The 20151-nt window shown below is 45.1% G+C and overlaps 1 protein-coding gene across 3 annotated transcripts in view; it reads right to left on the bottom strand.

Annotated features, from left to right (window-relative positions):
* Positions 1–20151, bottom strand: part of LOC135556144 (anoctamin-8-like) — a 62825-nt gene that overhangs the window by 13938 nt on the left and 28736 nt on the right. For 2 of the 3 annotated variants that reach the window (XM_064989089.1, XM_064989091.1), the window contains exons 4-10: positions 16872–17010; positions 16651–16747; positions 16299–16415; positions 8018–8145; positions 4974–5135; positions 2451–2603; positions 1919–2045 (exon numbers count right to left, since the gene is read on the bottom strand). In XM_064989089.1, the coding sequence (XP_064845161.1) occupies positions 1919–2045; positions 2451–2603; positions 4974–5135; positions 8018–8145; positions 16299–16415; positions 16651–16747; positions 16872–17010 (923 nt within the window). The remainder of the gene's footprint in view (positions 1–1918; positions 2046–2450; positions 2604–4973; positions 5136–8017; positions 8146–16298; positions 16416–16650; positions 16748–16871; positions 17011–20151) is intronic. The other variant, XM_064989090.1, reaches the window with a different exon arrangement.

Below are 20151 nucleotides of genomic sequence, written 5' to 3'. Positions count from 1 at the left end.
CCTAATGCAAGACAATGCTAGACCTCATGTGGCTGGAGTGTTTCAGCAGTTCCTGCAAGGGGAAGGCATTGATGCTATGGACATGTCTCGCTCCATCCACCAACGCCACATTGCACCACAGACTGACCAGGAGTTGGCGGATGCTTTAGTCCAGGTCTGGGAGGATATTAATTTACCTTTATTTTTTACTTAGGCAAGTCAGTTAAGAACAAATTCTTATTTTCAATGACGGCCTAGGAACAGTGGGTTAACTGCCTGTTCAGGGGCAGAACGACAGATTTTGTACCTTGTCAGCTCGGGGATTTGAACTTGCAACCTTTCGGTTACTAGTCCAATGCTCTAACCACTAGGCTACACAGAAGACCATCCGCCACCTCATCAGGAGTATGTCCAGGCATTGTAGGAAGGCATTGCATTAAGTACTGGCAGAACACTGTCTTGCAGGAAATCCCGCACAGAACGAGCCGTATGGCTGGTGGCATTGTCATGCTGGAAGTTCATGTCAGGATGAGCTTGCAGGAAGGTTACCACATGAGGAAGGAGGTTGTTTTCCCTGTAACGCACAGCGTTGAGATTGCCTGCAATGACAACAAGCTCAGTCCAATGATGCTGTGACACACCGCCCCAGACCATGATGGACCCTCCACCTCCAAATTGATCCCGCTCCAGAGTACAGACCTGGGTGTAACGCTCATTCCTTCGACGATAAACTTGAATCTGACGATTACCCCCGATGAGACAAAACCGCGAATCGTCATTAAATAGCACTTTTTGCCATTCCAGTCTGGTGCAGCGAAAGTTTGTGCCAATAGGCGACGTTGTTGCCGGTGATGTCTGGTGAGTACCTGCCTTACAACAGGCCTACAAGCCCTCATTCCAGCCTCTCTCAGCCTATTGCGGACAGTCTGAGCACTGATGGAGGGATTATGCATTCCTGGTGTAACTCGGGCAGTTGTTGATGCCATCCTGTACATGTCCCGCAGGTGTGATGTTCGGATGTACCAATCCTGTGCAGGTGTTGTTACACGTGGTCTGCCACTGCGAGGACGATCAGCTGTCCGTCCTGTCTCCCTGTCTTAGGCGTCTCACAGTATGGATATTGCTATTTATTGCCCTGGCCACATCTGCAGTCCTCATGCCTCCTTGCAGCATACCTAAGGCACTTTGACGCAGATGAGCAGGGACCATGGGCATCTTTCTTTTGGTGAGTCAGTCGAAAGGCCCCTAGTGTCCGAAGTTTTCATAACTGTGACTTTAATTGCCTACCGTCTAAGTTGTTAGTGTCTTAACGACCATTCCACAGGTGCACGTTCATTAATTGTTTATGTTTCATTGAACAAGCATGGGAAACAGTGTTTAAACCCTTTACAATGAGGATCTGTGAAGTTATTTCTATTTTTACGAATTATCTTTGAAAGACAGGGTCCTGAAAAACGCACTACCGGTCAGAAGTTTTAGAACACCTACTCATTCACGGGTTTGTCTTTATTTTCACAATTTTCTACATTGTAGAATAATAGTGAAGACATCAAAACTATGAAATAACACATATGGAATCATGTAGTAACCAAAAAAAGTGTCAAAATAAAAATATATTTGATATATTTCAGATTATTCAAAGTAGCCATCCTTTTCCTTGATGACAACTTTGCACAGTCTTGGCATTCTCTCAACCAGTTTCACCTGTTATGCTTTTCCAACAGTCTTTAAGGAATTCCCACATATGCTGAGCACTTGTTGGCTGCCTTTCCTTCATTCTGCGGTCCGACTCATCCCAAACCATCACAATTTGGTTGAGATTGTGGAGGCCAGGTCATCTGATGCAGGACTCCATCATTCTCCTTCTTGGTAAAATAGCCCTAACACAGCCATATGTGTTCGTGTGTGTGTGTGTGTGTATTTGCCTATGTGTTCTCACCCATGTCGTTGAGCCAGCAGGCTATCTTCCGGTACACCTCGTCACAGGCAGTCACAGTGATGGCCAGCATGATCTTAGGGATGAACCTGGCCAAGCGTGGTACCTCCTTGATCCCCATCACAAACTCCTGTGAGACAACAACAGCTGCCTAATTGTTGCAATCCTCGCTAATATGAGCCACGTTACAATTCCCACCAAGTGGGCTAACTCTATTGGCACAACGCATGGGTGTTGACATTTCACGGCAGCGACCCGTTACAATCAATTCCACAGGTATATTTCCCTTTCTACGGTTGAAGGAAATTTTATTTTGTGGGGTTGTTAAATTCCGTTAACTTTCTCAAAATTCCCAGGTTTTCCAGAAATCCCAGTTGGAAACTTTCCAGGAATGACGAAGGAATAAGCACAAAATCCACAATTCTCCAACCAGGTTTTCAGGAAAACCTGTGAATTTTGGGGAAGCTCCCTAGACACTAGGAAGGCAGTTATGTAGGTAGAGCAGCAGCAGCCAGAAGGAGCAGTACTGACATACCTGCAGCTCAAAGCAGATGAGCATGGCCAGGAAGACAAAGCAGAGACAAAGGATACAGATGGGCAGGCTGACCAGCCACCTGAACATCCTCCTCCTCCACGGAGAGTAGTATAACTCCTCACAGCCTGTTATGGGACTGCACCGCTTTACGCCCTGCAGGGGGGAGGGGTCGAGCGAGGAGATGGAGGGAGAGAGGGGAGATGGAGGGGATGGGGCAAGAGGGAAAGGGTGAGAGAGAGGATAAAGGGTAGGAGGAGAAAGGTGGAGGGAAACTGAGAGGGAAGAGAAAAGCAAGAAAGGGTAGAGCTGCCGCTTTCAAGTAGCAGGACTATTTAAAAATATATATATATTTAACCTTTATTTAACTAGGCAAGTCAGTTAAGAACAAACACACCGGCCAAACCCGGACGATGCTGTGCGCCGCTCTATGGGATTCCCAACCACGGCCAGATGTGATGCAGCCTGAATTTGAACCCGACTGCTGCGCCAATTGGAAGCCCCTAAAGCTTATAACCCGGAAGCTTATAAGACATCCTGCCCTACGACGAACCATCAAACAGGCAAAGCGTCAATACAAGACTAAGATCGAATCGTACTACACCGGCTCAAACGCTCGTCAGATGTGGCAGGGCTTGCAAACTATTAAAAACTACAAAGAGAAGCACAGCAGAGAGCTGCCCAGTGACACGAGCCTACCAGGCGAGCTAAATTACTTCTATGCTCGCTTCGAGTCAAGTAGCACAGAAACATGCATGAGAGCATCAGCTGTTCCGGACGACTGTGAGATCAAGCTCTTTGCAGCCGATGTGAGTAAGACCTTTAAACAGGTCAATATTTACAAAGATAACCAGGACGTGTACTCCAAGCATGCGCTGACCAACTGGCAAGTGTCTTCACTGACATTTTCATCCTCTCCCTGTCTGAGTATGTAATACCAACATGTTTCAAACAGACCACCATAGTCCCTGTGCCCAAGAACACTAAGGTAACCTGCCTAAATTACTACCAACACGTAGCACTCACGTCTGTAGCCATGAAGTGCTTTAAAAGGCTGGTCATGGCTCACATCAACAACATTATCCCAAAAACCCTACACCCATTCCAATTTGCATACTGCCCTAACATATCCACAGATGATGCAATTTCTATCGCACTCCACACTGCCCTTTCCCACCTGGAGAAGAGGAACACCTATGTGAGAATGCTATTCATTGACTACAGCTCAGTGTTCAACAACATAGTGCCCTCAAAGCTCATTACTATGCTAAGGACCCTGGGACTTAACACCTCCCTCTGCAACTGGATCCTGGACCTGCTGACGGGCCGCCACCAGGTTGCAAGGGTAGGTAACAACCCATCCGCCACGCTGATCCTCAATACGGAGGCCCCACAGGGGTGCATGCTCAGTACCCTCCTGTACTCCCTGTTCACTCATGACTGCACGGCCAGGCACGACTCCAACACCATCATTAAGTTTGCCGATGACACAACAGTGGTAGGCCTGATCACTGACAACGACAAGACAGCCTATAGGGAGGGGGTCAGAGACCTCGCCGTGTGGTGCCAGGACAACAACCCCTCCCTCAACATGATCAAGACAAAGAAGATAATTGTTGACTTCAGGAAAAGGAGGACCAAGCACGCCCCTATCCTTATTGACGGGCTGTAGTGGAGCAGGTTAAGAGCTTCAAGTTCCTTGGTGTCCACATCACCAGCAAACTAACATGGTCCAAACACCAAGACAGTCGTGAAGAGGGCACGACAAAACCTATTCCCCTTCAGGAGACTGAAAAGATTTGGCATGGGTCCTCAGATCCTCAAAAGGTTCTACAGCTGCACCACCGAGAGCATCCTGACTGGTTGCAACACTGCCTGGTATGGAAACTGCTCGGCCTCCAAACGCAAGGCACTACAAAGGGTAGTGCATACGGCCCAGTACATCACTGGGGCCAAGCTTCCTGCCATCCAGGACCTCTATACCAGGTGGTGTCAAAGGAAGGCCCTAAAAATTGTCAAAAACTCCAGCCACCCTAGTCATATACTGTTCTCTCTGCTACCGCACGGCAAGCGGTACCGGAGAGCCAAATCTAGGTCCAAAAGGCTTCTCAATAGCTTCTACCCCCAAGCCATAAGACTCCTGAACAACTAATCAAAGGCCTACCCAGACCCCTCTTTTACGCTGCTACTCCTCTCTGTTATTGTCTATGATTCGTCACTTTAACCCTACCTACATGTACATATTACCTTAATTACCTCGACTAACCGGTGCCCCCGCACATTGACTCTGTACCGGTACCCCCTGTATATAGCCTCGCTATTGTTATTTGACTGCTGCCATTGAATTATTTGTTACTTTTATTTTCTATTTCTTACTTAACACTTATTTTTCTTAAGTCTTCTTAAAGCATTGTTGGTTAAGGGCTTATAAGTAAGCATTTCACTGTAAGGTCTACACCTGTTGTATTCGGCGCATGTGAAAAATAAAATGTTATTTGATTTGAAATATTCTCATGTCCTCCTCACCATAAACTGTGTCCGTGGTTCCTCTAGGGACTCGTTAGGGGTATCCAGCGTACCCCACTTATAGGCTAGCTCCGCCCCCCTTCTCTTCCACCTCTCCAGGAACAGCGTGGCCCACACCACGTTGAACAGAGCAAACACTACACAGCAGATATCACGACTTGTCTGAGAGAACACACAGAGAATACACAGGTGAATCTTTAAATAGGAAACATGTAACCTCTATAACACCTGTGTAAAAACTAAAGGAGGACTGGAGGAAAAGGAAAACGTCTTAGAAAGAAATGGGATCATCATATCTGAGGTTACTTCGAAATAATTCCTACATTTTCAAGTGTCAACAGTTCGATATCTCACTCTGTGATTCCATTGAAAAGGCATTGTTAGAGAACGGCATAAGTCTGTTAGAGAGCAGATGAGTGTATCACAATTAACATCTGTGTCCAGACAGTACACTTGAAAAGTAAGTGGTAAGTAAGCCTTGGACAAGTAAGGCTTGTCTGAGCCAGAACTACCCATAGGGGCGAATCTTATAGTGCCTTCAGAAGTTATTTATACCCCTAGACTACCATATTTTGTTGTGTTACAGCCTGAATTGAAAATGGATTATACACGCAAAAGTGAAAACCAGGGGTTGGAACCGGTTCAGGAAACAGAACAGAAAACCGTAAAAGAACGCAATTTTTCAGTAACAGAAACGTAACCGGAAACGAAAGTAATCTATACCGTTCCGTTACTTTTAAAGCACGGGAACTGGTCAATAAAATTGTTTTACGTTTCAGACATTTTGTTCTAGTCCCACAACAAAATACAACAAAGCACCTACGCAAAGCACTCACTCTGTCACTCAGAAACATATACCAGTGTGTCACGCCCTGATCTGTTTCACCTGATTGTCTCCACCCCCTCCAAGTGTCGCTGATTTTCCCCAGTGTATCTATCCCTGTGTTTCCTGTCTTTCTGTGCCAGTTTGTCTTGTATGTTTTTAAGTCAACCAGCGGTTTTCCCGTTCTCCTGCTTTTTGCATTCTCCTTTTTCTAGTCCTCCCGGTTTTGACCCTTGACCGTTTCTGGACTTTGTAACCGCCTGCCTGACCATTCTGCATGCCCTGACCACTAGCCTATCTGCCAATCTGTACCTCCTGGACTCTGATCTGGTTTTGACCTTTTGCCTGTCCACGACCATTCTCTTGCCTACCCCTTTGGATTAATAAACATGTTAATACTCCAACCATCTGCCTCCTGTGTCTGCATCTGGGTCTTGCCTTGTGCCTTGATAAGTGTCTGCCTGCAAGCTGAAAATCTTTGCCTGTGCATGTTTAGGCTACCTGCTCCTCCCCCTCCCGAAGCATAGGCTACTGTACTGATGTTACAAGCTTGATTCAGAAGAGAAGGAGAGAGATTTTTAATTAGTAGAGAAGAATGGATAAACTTTTTCAATGCTAGGATACTATAGGTCTATTTATCACATTGGATTAATTAAGGCCTGTCTAACTAAAAGGTAAGACGTGTTTTTAATTATTGTGCTGCTCTGCACACACAAGCTAGCTAGCTCAAGCTTGTAAGCTAGCTAGCTCAAAGGACATTTCAAGGTTCCTCCATAGAAGCCGCTCCTTCTAGGAATAATTCATATAATGCATGTCATAACAACATGCCCAGCGATTCAAGCCTCCTCCTCAATCCTCTTTCACTCTCTCCCCACCCACAAAATTTAAGTTGCATATTGCAGCATAGGTTACACTTGTCTGTCCACCACGTATGTAAACAACTAGCTTGCCTGCGCTCTCCGCACGGATTGAAGTAATTTAATGAGCTAAATGTAAAAACCTGTTGATTTCACAGGTTAAAAAAGGAACAGATAGGAACAATATAAAATGGTACTTTTTTGGGGTCGAACCGGTTCAGGACTTTATTTTGCCTGTCAGAACAGTGGAACAAAACCCCCCAAAATAATGGTTCTGTTCAGATCGAAACGTTAGATTTTGTGTGTGTACATTTATTGAAAAATAAATAGAGAAATATCTCATTTACATGTGACAGTATGTAGTCACACATCAATACTTTGTAGAAGCACCTTTGGCAGTGATTACAGCTGTGAGTCTTTCTGGGTGAGTCTTGAACTGTAACTTGGCCAATCCAGAACATTTACTGTCTTGTTGGTAAGCAATTTCAGTGTCGATTTGGCCTTTTGTTTTAGGTTATTTTCCTGCTGAAATGTGAATTAATCTCCCAGAGTCTGGTGGAAAGCAGAATGAACCAGGTTTTCCTCTAGGATTTTGCCTTAGCTTCATTCCATTTATTTTTTATACTAAAAACTCCCCAGTCCTTAATGATTACAACAATATCCATAACATGATACAACTACCACTATGCTTGAAAATATGGAGAATGGTATTCAGTAATGTGTTGTATCTGCTCCAAACATAACACTTTGTATTAAGGACAAAAATGTCATTGCTTTACAATTTGTTTTTGCATTATTACGTGAGTGCCTTGTTGCAAACAGGATGCATGTTTTGGATTATTTTTATTCTGTACAGGCTTCCTTCTTTTATTTCTGTCAATTAGGTTGGTATTGTGGAGTAACTACAATGTTGTTGATTCATCCTCAGTTTTCTCCCGTCACAGCCATTAAACTCTAACTATTTTAAAGTCACCATTGGCCTCGAGGTGAACGCCACTGGCCTCCTCTCCGGCAACGGAGTTATGAAGGATGCCTGTATCCTTGTTGTCTCTGTATTGATACACCTTCCTAATTGCAATTAATAACTTTACCATGTTGAAAGGGATATTCAATGTCTGCTGTTTTTTGTATACCCATATATTAATAACTCCCCTTCTTTACAAGGCAATGGAAAATCGTATTGTGTAAATCCATTTTAAATCAGGCTGTAACACAACAAAATGTGGAAAAAAGTCAAGGGGTGTGGATACTTTCTGAAAGGCAATGTATCTCCTGATTCTGTAGTGAGGTAGCTTGATATACAAGTACACCCCGTGGACAGGATGCTAGAAAAGGCACTTGATAAGGCCCAGTGTGAACGTCACCTGATCAGACTCCGTCAGAATCCAGAGCACAAAGCCTATGACAGCTGGATACAGCATAGATGTGGTGTAGAACCCCAGCCAGGCAAAGTACATGGCTATCTTCACCCCAAAGTAATCATGAATATCATCTAGATACAGCACAGAGGGACCGAGGGAGAGAGACAGTTAGCAATGAAACATTTATAATTCCATTCAACATACAATTCTGTGAGTGAAGAAACTTTTTTTGGTGAGTTTTGGCCTCGGTTGACCTTTTTTTTAAATTTATTTCACCTTTATTTAACCAGGTAGGCTAGATGAGAACAAGTTCTCATTTGCAACTGCGACCTGGCCAAAATAAAGCTTAGCAGTGTGAACAGACAACAGAGTTACACATGGAGTAAACAATTAACAAGTCAATAACACAGTACAAAAAAAGGGGAGTCTATATACATTGTGTGCAAAAGGCATGAGGAGGTAGGCGAATAATTACAATTTTGCAGATTAGCACTGGAGTGATAAATGATCAGATGGTCATGTACAGGTAGAGATATTGGTGTGCAAAAGAGCAGAAAAGTAAATAAATAAAAACAGTATGGGGATGAGGTAGGTGAAAATGGGTGGGCTATTTACCAATAGACTATGTACAGCTGCAGCGATCGGTTAGCTGCTCAGATAGCACATGTTTGAAGTTGGTGAGGGAGATAAAAGTCTCCAACTTCAGGGATTTTTGCAATTCGTTCCAGTCACAGGCAGCAGAGTACTGGAACGAAAGGCGGCCAAATGAGGTGTTGGCTTTAGGGATGATCAGTGAGATACACCTGCTGGAGCGCGTGCTACGGATGGGTGTTGCCATCGTGACCAGTGAACTGAGATAAGGCGGAGCTTTACCTAGCATGGACTTGTAAATGACCTGGAGCCAGTGGGTCTGGCGACGAATATGTAGCGAGGGCCAGCCGACTAGAGCATACAAGTCGCAGTGGTGGGTGGTATAAGGTGCTTTAGTGACAAAACGGATGGCACGGTGATAAACTGCATCCAGTTTGCTGAGTAGAGTGTTGGAGGCAATTTTGTAGATGACATCGCCGAAGTCGAGGATCGGTAGGATAGTCAGTTTTACTAGGGTAAGTTTGGCGGCGTGAGTGAAGGAGGCTTTGTTGCGGAATAGAAAGCCGACTCTTGATTTTATTTTCGATTGGAGATGTTTGATATGAGTCTGGAAGGAGAGTTTACAGTCTAGCCAGACACCTAGGTACTTATAGGTGTCCACATATTCAAGGTCGGAACCATCCAGGCTGGTGATGCTCGTCGGGCATGCGGGTGCAGGCAGCGATCGGTTGAAAAGCATGCATTTGGTTTTACTGGCGTTTAAGAGCAGTTGGAGGCCACGGAAGGAGTGTTGTATGGCATTGAAGCTCATTTGGAGGTTAGATAGCACAGTGTCCAAGGACGGGACGGAAGTATATAGAATGGTGTCGTCTGCGTAGAGGTGGATCAGGGAATCGCCCGCAGCAAGAGCAACATCATTGATATATACAGAGAAAAGAGTCGGCCCGAGAATTGAACCCTGTGGCACCCCCATAGAGACTGCCAGAGGACCGGACAGCATGCCCTCCGATTTGACACACTGAACTCTGTCTGCAAAGTAATTGGTGAACCAGGCAAGGCAGTCATCCGAAAAACCGAGGCTACTGAGTCTGCCGATAAGAATATGGTGATTGACAGAGTCGAAAGCCTTGGCAAGGTCGATGAAGACGGCTGCACAGTACTGTCTTTTATCGATTGCGGTTATGACATCGTTTAGTACCTTGAGTGTGGCTGAGGTGCACCCGTGACCGGCTCGGAAACCAGATTGCACAGCGGAGAAGGTACGGTGGGATTCGAGATGGTCAGTGACCTGTTTGTTGACTTGGCTTTCGAAGACCTTAGATAGGCAGGGCAGGATGGATATAGGTCTGTAACAGTTTGGGTCCAGGGTGTCTCCCCCTTTGAAGAGGGGGATGACTGCGGCAGCTTTCCAATCCTTGGGGATCTCAGACAATATGAGAGAGAGGTTGAACAGGCTGGTAATAGGGGTTGCGACAATGGCGGCGGATAGTTTCAGAAATAGAGGGTCCAGATTGTCAAGCCCAGCTGATTTGTACGAGTCCAGGTTTTGCAGCTCTTTCAGAACATCTGCTATCTGGATTTGGGTAAAGGAGAACCTGGAAGGGCTTGGGCGAGAAGCTGCGGTGGGGGCGGAGCTGTTGGCTGAGGTTGGAGTAGCCAGGCGGAAGGCATGGCCAGCCGTTGAGAAATGCTTGTTGAAGTTTTCGATAATCATGGATTTATCGGTGGTGACAGTGTTACCTAGCCTCAGTGCAGTGGGCAGCTGGGAGGAGGTGCTCTTGTTCTCCATGGACTTCACAGTGTCCCAGAACTTTTTGGAGTTGGAGCTACAGGATGCAAACTTCTGCCTGAAGAAGCTGGCCTCAGCTTTCCTGACTGACTGCGTGTATTGGTTCCTGACTTCCCTGAACAGTTGCATATCGCGGGGACTATTCGATGCTATTGCAGTCCGCCACAGGATGTTTTTGTGCTGGTCGAGGGCAGTCTGGAGGTCTGGAGTGAACCAAGGGCCGTATCTGTTCTTGGTTCTGCATTTTTTGAACGGAGCATGCTTATCTAAAATGGTGAGGAAGTTACTTTTAAAGAATGACCAGGCATCCTCAACTGACGGGATGAGGTCAATGTCCTTCCAGGATACCCGGGCCAGGTCGATTAGGAAGGCCTGCTCACAGAAGTGTTTTAGGGAGCGTTTGACAGTGATGAGGAGTGGTCGTTTGACTGCGGCTCCGTAGCGGATACAGGCAATGAGGCAGTGATCGCTGAGATCCTGGTTGAAGACAGCGGAGGTGTATTTGGAGAGCCAGTTGGTCAGGATGACGTCTATGAGGGTGCCCTTGTTTACAGAGTTAGGGTTGTACCTGGTGGGTTCCTTGATGATTTGTGTGAGATTGAGGGCATCTAGCTTAGATTGTAGGACTGCCGGGGTGTTAAGCATATCCCAGTTTAGGTCACCTAAAAGAACAAACTCTGAAGCTAGATGGGGGGCGATCAATTCACAAATGGTGTCCAGGGCACAGCTGGGAGCTGAGGGGGGTCGGTAGCAGGCGGCAACAGTGAGAGAGTTATTTCTGGAGAGAGTAATTTTCAAAATTAGTAGTTCGAACTGTTTGGGTATGGAACTGGAAAGTATGACATTACTTTGCAGGCTATCTCTGCAGTAGACTGCAACTCCTCCCCCTTTGGCAGTTCTATCTTGACGGAAGATGTTATAGTTGGGTATGGAAATCTCAGAATTTTTGGTGGCCTTCCTGAGCCAGGACTCAGACACAGCAAGGACATCAGGGTTAGCAGAGTGTGCCAAAGCAGTGAGTAAAACAAACTTAGGGAGGAGGCTTCTGATGTTGACATGCATGAAACCAAGGCTTTTTCGATCACAGAAGTCAACAAATGAGGGTGCCTGGGGACATGCAGGGCCTGGGTTTACCTCCACATCACCCGCGGAACAGAGAAGGAGTAGTATGAGGGTGCAGCTAAAGGCTATCAAAACTGGTCGCCTAGAGCATTGGGGACAGAGAATAAGAGGAGCAGGTTTCTGGGCATGGTAGAATATATTCAGGGCATAATGCGCAGACAGGGGTATGGTGGGGTGCGGGTACAGCGGAGGTAAGCCCAGGCACTGGGTGATGATGAGAGAGGTTGTATCTCTGGACATGCTCGTAGTAATGGGTGAGGTCACCGCATGTGTGGGAGGTGGGACAAAGGAGGTATCAGGGGTATGAAGAGTGGAACTAGGCGCTCCATTGTGAACTAAAACAATGATAACTAACCTGAACAGTATACAAGGTATACAGTAATCACAGGTGTTGAATTGGGAAAGCTCGCTAAAACAGTAGGTGAGACAACAACAGCAGGTAAAATGGCGTTGACTAGGCAACGGGGCCGACAGATAAAACATAAACAAGCAGAATGAGGTACCGTGATTAATGGACAGTCCAGCGTGCATCAGCTATGTAGCCAAGTGATCAGTGTCCAGGGGGCAGGGAAGCTGGATTAGTGAGTGTTATCCAGGTTAAAAAAAACTAACAATGACTAAATAGGTTGTAGCTAGTTAGCTTCTGGAGGTCCTTGAGTGTGTTCTAAAAATTAAAAAGAATAGCGATTCCGTATCACATTGGGTGAGGCAGGTTACCGGAAGGTATAAACAAATTAAAAATCGGAAAAGAGAGTAAATATGGGTCCAGTGAGTGTTTGGGACGAGGCGATTCAGACGGTTAGCAGGCCTGTGCTAACAAGCTAACAGTTAGTGGGCCGGGGCTAAACAAGGTAGCAGTTAGCGGACCGGGGCTAAACAAGCTGGCAGTTAGCCCGCCGAAATAGCAAGCAAGGAGATAGCAGGGGCTAGAGAGTTAGCCTTTGGGGGACGTCGCGATGGGGTGAGTCTGTTTATTCCTCTTCATGCGGTGACATCGATAGACCGGTCGTGGGTCCGGGTAATTGTAGCCCAGGAGTATGCTACGGTGGTAGGTATTGTAGCCCAGGAATATGCTACGGTGGTAGCACAGGTGCTCTGGCGGGGCTAGCTTCAGGCTAAGTGGGTGGAAGCGCTAGCCAGCAGTAATCGTCCGGGGTTGCGGTTTAGCTAAATAACTAGTTGTGAAGATCCAGCTGAAAGATGTTCCGTTTGCGGCGGGAATCCGGGGATAAAAAAATAAATAGGTCCGTTATGCTCTGGTTAGAGTCGCGTTGTTCGAACTGGCGAGAGCTTTCCGAGCTAAAGGTTAGCTGATGACCGGTTAGCTGAAGACCGCTAGCATAGCTGGTAGTTAGCTGACTAGCTTCAGTTGAGGAGTTTAGGGAATTACTTTAGGGAAAAAAATAGCTACATTGGGTGAGGCGGGTTGAAGGAGAGTATTTGGAAGCTGAGGTTTAGCAAAATGTTTTAAAAGATATGCGAAGAAAAAATATGTAAAAGACTAAATATACACGGGACAAGGGACACGACACGTCTTACTGCTACATGTGCTTACATGTGACCTTAAGTTTAAGGTCACATGAACCACATATACAGTTGAAGTCGGAAGTTTACATACACCTTAGGCCAAATACATTTAAACTCCGTTTTTCACAATTCCTGACATTTAATCAAAGTAAAAATTCCCTGTCTTAGGTCAGTTAGGATCACCACTTTATTTTAAGAATGTGAAATGAGCGAATGATTTGAGCGAATGATTTATCAGCTTTTATTTCTTTCATCACATTCCCAGTGGGTCAGAAGTTTACATGCAGTCAATTAGTATTTGGTAGCACTGCCTTTAAAATGTTTAACTTGGGTCAAACGTTTCGGGTAGCCTTCCACAAGCTTCAAGCACAAGTGATTTTTGGCCCATTCCTGAAAGAGCTTGTGTAACTGAGTACGGTTTGTATGCCTCCTTGCTCGCACATGCTTTTTCAGTTCTGCCCACAAATGTTCTATATGATTGAGGTCAAGGCTTTGTGATGGCCACTCCAATACCTTGACTTTGTTGTCCTTAAGCCATTTTGCCACAACTTTGGAAGTATGCTTGGGGTCATTGCCCATTTGGAAGACCCATTTGTGACCAAGATTTAACTTCCTGACTGATGTCTAGAGATGTTGCTTCAATATATCCACATACTATTCCTTCCTCTATTTTGTGAAGTGCACCAGTCCCTACTGCAGCAAAGCACCCCCACAACATGATGCTGCCACCCCCGTGCTTCACGATTGGGATCGTGTTCTTCGGCTTGCAAGCCTCCCCTTTAACCTCCAAACATAATGATGGTCATTATGGCCAAACAGTTCTATTTTTGTTTCATCAGACCAGAGGACATTTCTCCAAAAAGTACAATCTTTGTCCCCATGTGCAGTTGCAAACTGTAGTCTGGCTTTTTTATGGCGGTTTTGGAGCAGTGGCTTCTTCCTTGCTATTCTTCCTTGTCGATATAGGACTCGTTTTCCTGTGGATATAGATAATTTTGTACCTGTTTCCTCCAGCATCTTCATAAGGTCCTTTTGCTGTTGTTCTGGGATTGATTTGCACTTTTCGCACCAAAGTACGTTCATCTCTAGGAGACAGAACTCGTCTCCTTCCTGAGCAGTATGACGGCTGTGTGGTCCCATGGCGTTAATAGTTGCTTACTATTGTTTGTACAAATGAACGTGGTACCTTCAGACGTATGGAAATTGCTCCCAAGGATGAACCAGACCTGTGGAGGTCTACAATTATTTTTCTGAGGTCTTGGCTGATTTCTTTAGATTTTCCCATGATGTCAAGCAAAGAGGCACTGAGATTGAAGGTAGGCCTTGAAATACATCCACAGGTACACCTCCAATTGACTCTAAAGCCATGACATCATTTTCTGGAATTTTCCAAGCTGTTTAAAGGCATAGTCAATTTAGTGGATGTAAACTTCTGACCCACTGGAATTGTGATACAGTGAATTATAAGTGAAATAATCTGTCTGTAAACAATTGTTGGAAATATATACTGCTGAAGTTGGACATTTACATACATTTAAACTCACATTTAAACTCACAATTCCTGACTTTTTTTACACCCTTTTTCTCCCCAATTTCATGGTATCCAATTATTAGTAGTTACGGTCTTGTCTCATCGCCCAGTACGGGCTCGGGAGAGACAAAGGTCGAGAGCCATGCGTCTTCCGAAACACAACCCAACCATACCACACTGCTTCTTAACACAGTGCACAACCAACCCGGAAGCAAGCCGCACCAATGTGTCAGAGGAAACACTGTACACCTAGCGACCTGGTCAGCCTGCACTGCGCCCGGCCCGCCACAGGAGTTGCTAGTGCGCGACGAGACAAATGCACAAAGTAGGTGTCCTAACCGACTTGCCGAGACCATAGTTTGTTAACCTGTTACATCTAAGGGGGCGCTATTTCATTATTGGATAAAAAAACGTGCCCGTTTTAAGTGCAATATTTTGTCACAAAAAGATACCTCGACTATGCATATAATTGCCAGCTTTGGAAAGAGAACACTCTGATGTTTCCAAAACTGCAAAGATATTGTCTGTGAGTGCCCCAGAACTGATGCTACAGGCGAAACCAAGATGAAACTTCAAACAGGAAATGAGCAGGATTTTTGAGGCTCTGTTTTTCATTGTCTCCTTATATGGCTGTGAATGCGCAAGGAATGAGCCTGCCCGATCTATCGTTTCCCCAAGGTGTCTGCAGCATTGTGACGTATTTGTAGGCATATCATTGGAAGATTGACCATAAGAGACTACATTTGCCAGGTGTCCGCCCGGTGTCCTCCGTCGAAATTGGTGATTCATCTTCAACTGCACGTCTTTTTCCAAGCGATTCACAGGAGAAAGTAGACATTCACGAATGATATATCAATGAAAAGATATGTGAAAAACACCTTGAGGATTGATTCTAAACAGCGTTTGCCGTGTTTCAGTCGATATTATGGAGTTAATTTGGAAAACAGTTCGCCGTTTTGATGACTGAATTTTCGTGAGGTACCAAACGGAGCGATTTCTCCTACACAAAGAATCTTTCAGGAAAAACTGAACATTTGCTAGGTAACTGAGAGTCTCCTCATTGAAAACATTCGAAGTTCTTCAAAGGTAAATTATTTTATTTGAATCCTTTTCTGGTTTTTGTGCAAATGTTGCCCGCTAAATGCTACGCTAAATGCTACGCTAGCTATCAATACTCTTACACAAATGCTTGTTTTGCTATGGTTCAAAAGCATATTTTGAAAATCTGAGATGACAGTGTTGTTAACAAAAGTCTAAGCTTGAGAGCAAATATATTTATTTCATTTGCGATTTTCATGAATAGTTAACGTTGCGTTATGCTAATGAGCTTGAGGCTATAAATAGGATCCCGGATCCGGGATTGCTCGACGCAAGAAGTTAACAAATAATTTGTGGAGTGGTTGAAAAACTAGTTTTAATGACCCCACCTAAGTGTATGTAAACTTCCGACTTCAACTGTACATCATGAAAGATTCACCCAGCACAGCCTGACTGCACTAACAATTCACTTCCAGCAAACACTCATCTAACAAGGAAAAGTACACAAACAGTTCTGTGTGTGTGAGAGTGTTAACTGGGGAGAACGGGCTTGTGGTAATGGCTGGAGCAGAAAAAGTGGAATGGTATCAAATGCATCAAACCATGTGTTTAATGCCATTCCATTCACTCCATTCCAGCCTTTTTTATGAGCCGTCCTCCCCTCAGCATCCTCCACTGGTACTGACCTAGTGGCTGTTTTTCACACACGGCCTGCACCCAGTACTTCATCAGCTGACTGAGGATCCTCTGCTCATGGAGCGGAAACACCTTCTGGATCACGCCCCGCACACTTAGCTCTGGGACTGGTGGAACATGCATACAAACATGAATTCTTATTTTCCAACACACAGAGTACAAAGTGGTACACATAGAAGCATTCAGGAGCACGCACACACACACACACACACACACACACACACACTTACAGTATATAGTATGGTATTGGGATTTACACAGTGCTGGGTATAAACAAGTTACACAACATTATTTACTTCACAGTGACTAACAAAGGCAAAACAAACAACAAATGCTGCTCACTGATTGGCTGTCCCTCCAGGAACTGTATGTTGTGAAGCACCTCTCCATTCTTGGCACGTAGATTGTCGAGCCAGTACTTGATGATGCTTTGCCTCTCCTGAGGAGAGATAGGGACCGACTGGTCAGACAGAATCAAATCTTCAGGTTCTCAGACAAGGTTATTTATCACACAAGTGTGTGTGTGTGTGTGTGTGTGTGTGTGTGTGTGTGTGTGTGTTGACCTGTGATGTGAAGAAGCATAGTTCACTCTCAATGTTCTCATAGATGTAGTCTTCTTCACAGGAGAAGCTGCGTGTTCCTCCCCCAAACTCTGGCTTCACTGATTTCCTCAGACCCATCTCCTCTGCCCCACGCAACAGACTGAGAGACAGGGAGAGAGAGAGTAAGAGGGAGAGAGTTAGGGAAACACAGGCTTCCACAGGCCCACAAGGCTGGAGCAGAGTTGGGATGGAGAAATGCACACTCACAAACCAACAGAGAGTGGCACAGAGTGACAGACAAGCAAACAGACAGGTGTTAGGACACGCACACGCACACACAATAAAAACAAGAACATACACACAAAGATTGGAATACATGGTCTAATGTGAATAAGACCTGTCCTGATATGCCACACATCTGATAAGAATTTCATATGACACATCCCATGATAGATGCACATGAAGGGACCAAATAACACTGAACAGAGTAGCAAAGGAAAGCCTGAGTAAACTCTGAATGACAGCATTCTCGATTGACAACAGTATCTATTCTAGGTTCTACTTCGCCTCTCCTCCTCCATTCCTATCCTCCTCTCTCTAGAGGCTGACTCTATGCAGTTGTGCTCTGTTCTCTCTGCAGAATGATAAGCCCAACTCACACAGCTACACACACACACACCACACACACACCACACAGAGGTATCCTGCTACTGCCAACACTCTTTACGAGGGGTCGTGACTGAACACGTCCAAGCACCCAAGCTTCTATTGGATTAAAGGTTTATAGCCTTATTTTCCTTTCAATTCAAGAAGTCATTACCTGCGTGTAGTGTCCCGTTGTCATTGGCCACTGCTAACCTGGGATAAATAACCCAGTCTAATACTGCTGAGAGGGCTAGCCTAGCCAGTTTCTCTATGCAGCTTGCTCTGTGCTAATTTAGAAAATAATATATCACCAGTAATGAAAAATTCTGCCCTGCTTGCGGGAAAAAACAGCGAACTCAGAACTAGAGAAGAGTGAATGAATTGATGAATGTTGCCATCTGCTAGAAGAAAAGTACGATAAGCAAGAATTTCAATAAGCATGTTTCTATGGCTGGCCATGCTTTCCACCTGGCTACCCCTACCCCGGCCAACAGCTCTGCACCCCCCGCAGCAACTTGCCCAAGCCCCCTCCCCGCTTCTTCTTCACCCAAATCCAGATAGCTGATGTTCTGAAAGAGCTGCATCCCTATAAATCAGCTGGGCTAGACAATTTGGACCCTCTCTTTCTAAAATTATCCGCCGAAATTGTTGCAAACTCGATTACCAGCTTGTTCAACCTCTCTTTTGTATCGACTGAGATCCCTAAAGATTGGAAAGTTGCCGCGGTCAGACACTCTAGACCGAAACTGTTACAGGCCTATATCCATCCTGCCCTGCCTTTCTAAAGTCTTCGAAAGCCAAGTTAACAGATCACTGACCATTTCGATTCCCCACCGTACCTTCTCCACTATGCAATCTGGTTTCAGAGCTGGTCATAGGTGCTCCTCAGCCACGCTCAAGGTCCTAAACGATATTATAATCGCCATAGATAAAAGACAGTACTGTGCAGCAGTCTTCATCAACCTGGCCAAGTCTTTCGACTCTGTCAATCGCCGCATTCTTATCGGCAGACTCAAAAGCCTTGGTTTCTCAAATGACTGCCTCGCCTGGTTCACCAACTACTTCTCAGATAGAGTTCAGTGTGTCAAATCGGAGGGCCTGTTGTCTGGACCTCTGACAATCTCTATGGGGTGCCACAGGGTTCTCGGGCCGACTCTTTTCTCTGTATATATCAATGATATCGCTCTTGCTGCTGGTGATCCATCTCTACTCAGACGACGCCATTCTGTATACATCTGGCCCTTCCTTGGACACTGTGTTAACAAACCTCCAAACGAGCTTCAATGACATACAACAGTCCTTCCGTGGCCTCCAGCTGCTCTTAAATGCTAGTAAAACTAAATGCATGCTCTTCAACCGATTGCTGCCCACACCTGCCTGCCCGCCTAGCATCACTACTCTGGACGGTTCTGACTTAGAATATGTGGACAACTACAAATACCCCTTGGTGTCTGGTTAGACTGTAAACTCTCCTTCCAGACTCACATTAAGCATCTCCAATCCAAAATAAAATCTAGAATTGGCCAAACATACCCTCTAGAATTGTTGCCAAACATACCCTCGTAAAACTGACTATCCTACCGATCCTTGACTTTGGCGATGTCATACAAAATAGCCCAACACTCTACTCAGCAAGTTGGATGTAGTCTATCACAGTGCCATCCGTTTTGTCACCGAAGCCCCATATACTACCCACCACTGCGACCTGTATGCTCTCGTTGGCTGGCCCTCGCTACATATTTGTCGCCAGACCCACTGGCTCCAGGTCATCTATAAGTCTTTGCTAGGTAAAGCCCTGCCTTATCTCAGCTCACTGGCCTCCATAACAACACCCACTCATAGCACGTGCTCCAGCAGGTATATTTCACTGGTCATCCCCAAAGCCAACACTTCCTTTGTCCGTCTTTCCTTCTAGTTCTCTGCTGCCAATGACTGGAACGAATTGCAAAAATCACTGAAGCTGGAGACTTATATCTCCCTCACTAACTTTAAGCCAGCTGTCAGAGCAGCTTACCGATCACTGTACCTGTACACAGCCCACAGATAAATAGCACACCCAACTACCTCATCCCCATATCGTTATTTTTTGTTGTTGCTTTTTTGCACCCCAGTATCTCTACTTGCACATCATCATCATCTGCACATCCATCACTCCAGTGTTAATGCTAAATTGTATATATTTCACCACTATGGCCTATTTATGGCCTTACCTCCCTAACTTTACGACATTTGCACACACTGTACATTGACTTTTCTATTGTGTTTTTGACTGTACGTTTGTTTATCCCATGTGTAACTCTGTGTTGTTGGTTATGTCGCACTGCTTTGCTTTATCTTGGCCAGGTCACAGTTGTAAATGAGAACTTATTCTCAACTGGCCAACCTGGTTAAATAAAGGTGAAATAAATAAATAAATAAATAAATAAAGTGACCGTGTATCATTTTCTTTTAACCTTCTATCTCACGACTATTAGCATTTCCATATCGCTTCATGGTTCAACACAAGTTTGAATCGTTTCAGCAGCAGTAAATGAGATTACATACATTAGCTTTTCTATCGCGTTAATTTAGGTCATCCAATACACCTGAGAAGGAGCGTGCAAGTATGTGTGACTGTGTGTATGTGAGATTGTGTGCGCACACATGCTGGTACAGC

Source organism: Oncorhynchus masou, chromosome 15, assembly GCF_036934945.1.
Source record: "Oncorhynchus masou masou isolate Uvic2021 chromosome 15, UVic_Omas_1.1, whole genome shotgun sequence".
Classification (NCBI taxonomy): domain Eukaryota; kingdom Metazoa; phylum Chordata; class Actinopteri; order Salmoniformes; family Salmonidae; genus Oncorhynchus; species Oncorhynchus masou.
The sequence above is the reverse complement of the archived record's forward strand: the minus strand, read 5'-3'. Positions and strand labels throughout refer to the sequence as shown.